The 3,030-nt window shown below is 44.1% G+C and overlaps 1 protein-coding gene across 1 annotated transcript; it reads left to right on the top strand.

Annotated features, from left to right (window-relative positions):
- The first annotated feature begins 1,003 nt into the window (after positions 1-1,003).
- Positions 1,004-1,678, top strand: LOC126504838 (peptidyl-prolyl cis-trans isomerase A). The gene has a single exon (XM_050147391.1). The coding sequence runs from the start codon at positions 1,045-1,047 to the stop codon at positions 1,537-1,539; it is 495 nt and encodes a 164-aa protein (XP_050003348.1). The 5' UTR covers positions 1,004-1,044; the 3' UTR covers positions 1,540-1,678.
- The last annotated feature ends 1,352 nt before the right edge of the window (positions 1,679-3,030 follow it).

Raw genomic sequence — 3,030 nt, 5'->3', positions numbered from 1 at the left:
ATTTTTACTATGCTAATTCTACTGATCAATTAAAAATGAAAGATTTTTCTATCTTCTAATAACTTTTTCAATTGTTTTTTCTTCAAAGACTTGAAGTTCTTGTCATACAGGTCTTTCACTTTCTTGGTTAGAGTTACACCAAGATATTTTATTTTATTTTATTTGTGGCTGTTGTGAAGAATGTTGTTTCCCTGATTTCATTCTCAGCCTATTTATCATTTGTATCTAGGAGTACTACTAGATACAAATGTAGTAGTACTCCTGTATTTTAGGATTTTTACCCCAATATCTGACTCTTAATCATTATTGATAAAGATTAATTAGATTAATGCTTCAGAGTACCAATCTAAACAGAGAATTCTGAGTAGAGGAGTCTCAAATGGCTGAGAAACACAGAAATGTTCAACGTCCTTAACCATCAGAGAAATGCAAATCAAAATGACTCAGATTTGACCTTACACCTGTCAGAATGGCTAAGATGAAACACAAGTGACAGATGCTGAGAAGGATGTGGAGCATGGGGGACCTTCCTCCATTGCTGGTGGGGAATGCAAACTTGCACAAAATCAGTATGGTGGTTCCTTAGAAAATTAGGAATCTATCTACATCAAGACCCAGCTATACCAGGCCTGGGCATGCACCCAAAGGATGCTCAATTATACCACAAGAACACTTGCTCAACTATGTTCATAGCAACTTTATTTGTAATAGCCAGAAACTGGAAACAACCTAGATGTCCCTCAACCAAAGAATGGATAAAGAAAATTTGCTACATTTACACACTGAGGTATTACTTAAAAAATAGCATCATAAAATTTGCAGGCAAATGGATGGAAGTAGAAAAAAGTTATCCTGAATGAGGTGACCCAACCCAGAAAGACGCACATGGTGTGTCTTATACATCATACCACGTGGTTATAACTTATAAGTGGTTATTAGCTGTAAAGTAAAGGATAACCAGGCTACAATCCACAGACCTGGAGAAGATAGATAACAAGGCCGCTTTGCAGACGCCGCTGTCCCCTCTCACCGCTTGCTGCAGCCATGGTCAACCCCGCCGTGTTCTTCGACATCGCGGCCGATGGCGAGCCCTTGGGCCGCGTCTCCTTCGAGCTGTTTGCAGACAAAGTTCCAAAGACAGCAGAAAACTTTCGTGCTCTGAGCACTGGAGAGAAAGGATTTGGATATAAGGGTTCTTCCTTTCACAGGATTATTCCAGGATTCATGTGCCAGGGTGGTGACTTCACACGCCATAATGGCACTGGCGGCAGATCCATCTACGGAGAAAAATTTGAGGATGAGAACTTCATCCTGAAGCATACAGGTCCTGGCATCTTGTCCATGGCAAATGCTGGACCAAACACAAACGGTTCCCAGTTTTTTATCTGCACCACCAAGACTGAGTGGCTGGATGGCAAACATGTGGTCTTTGGGAAGGTGAAAGAAGGCATGAACATTGTGGAAGCCATGGAGCGTTTTGGGTCCAGGAATGGCAAGACCAGCAAGAAGATCACCATTTCCGACTGTGGACAACTCTAATTCTTTTGACTTGCGGGCTTCTTACCCACCAGACCATTCCTTCTGTAGCTCAGGAGAGCACCCCAGCCCCATCTGCTCGCAGTACCCTGTAATCTCTGCTCTCACTGAAGTTCTTTGGGTTCCATATTTTCCTCATTCCCCTTCAAGTCTAGCTGGATTGCAGAGTTAAGTTTATGATTATGAATAAAAACTAAGTAAGAAAAAAAAAGATAGATAACAAGGAGGACATGAAGGAGGAGGACGAATCTTCATGGAAAGGGAACTAGAATAGTTACCGTGGGGGGGTTGGGAGTGAGTGGTGGTGAGAACAGGAGGGATCAAGTGTATGGGGGTGGAGAATAGAGGGAGAGAGTACTGGGGCGACACCAGGAGTTAGGGAGCATTTTGGGGATGAGCTAGAAACCTAGTGCAATGGAAACTCCTAGAAATCTATGAGGGTGACCCTAGATAAGACTCCCAGCAATGGGGGACATGGAGCCCGAACCAGCCATCTTCTGTAACCAGGCAAGACTTTGGGACACCAACCCAGCCACATAACCTGCGGTCTACAATTTGTCCTGCTTACAAGATGTGCCGGGGATAAAGGTGATGCAGAATTTATGGGAACAGCCAAACAATGACTGATCCAACTTGAGACCCATAACACAAGAGAGAGAGAGTCCACCCATGATACAAACCAGAGAGCCAGGAGGCAGAGATTGTGTAGTCCAGAGACCCAGAATAGAACCAAACAGAACTGGCAATAAAAATAAAACAAAACAAACAAACTCAGGACCAAATGTAGCTTGGGGAGGAAAGGGTTTATTTCTCCCTATAACTTATAGTCTGAGGAAGGTCATGGCAGGAACCTGGAGGCAAGAACAGGAGCAGAGGCCATAGAGAACTGCTGCTTACTTTCTTGCTCTCTCTTGGCTTACCAAGGACCAGGCAAAGGATGGCCCCATTCACAATGGGACATCAATCTCCAATGGAGAAAGTGCACCACAGAGCCCCCCTCCCTGCCAACCTTATGCAGGCACGTTGCTCAAGTGACTTACCAAATGACTCCAGCTTGTGTCGAGCTGACATAAAATGGGCCAACATACCCATCAGTGCCCCAGTGCTCCTACAAGGCTGGAGAGCTAGCTCAGTGGCAGAGCACTTCCCTAGCAGGCATGGGCTCTGAAGCTCCATCCCCAGAACCACAGGGCAGCTACCAGGTTCTTGATCTCTCATGAAGGAAACGGCTATTATTCCTATTTCAACTATATTACTCAAGTTGATCTAATAAATTCATATATGTTTCAGTCACTTTAGAGAATCCTAAATCAAGGGTTAAGTAATAGATCTGGTTTTTTTTTTTTTTTTTGCTGAGAGTCCACCCCTACTCTTGTTCTGCTCAGTTGTCTTCCTCAGCACCCCCAAGCAAGTTTATCCTGTTGTCATAGGAAAGTACCAGAAAACCTCCCAGGAGGCGTTTGTCTGCCCACATCTTCTGCTCAGGAAGACAGA

The sequence above is a fragment of the Alexandromys fortis genome, unplaced genomic scaffold, assembly GCF_014885135.2.
Source record: "Alexandromys fortis isolate MF-2015 unplaced genomic scaffold, M_Fortis_MF-2015_v1.1 scaffold_32, whole genome shotgun sequence".
NCBI lineage: Eukaryota > Metazoa > Chordata > Mammalia > Rodentia > Cricetidae > Alexandromys > Alexandromys fortis.
Note: the sequence above shows the minus strand (reverse complement) of the source record. Positions and strands in the feature narration are given on the sequence as shown.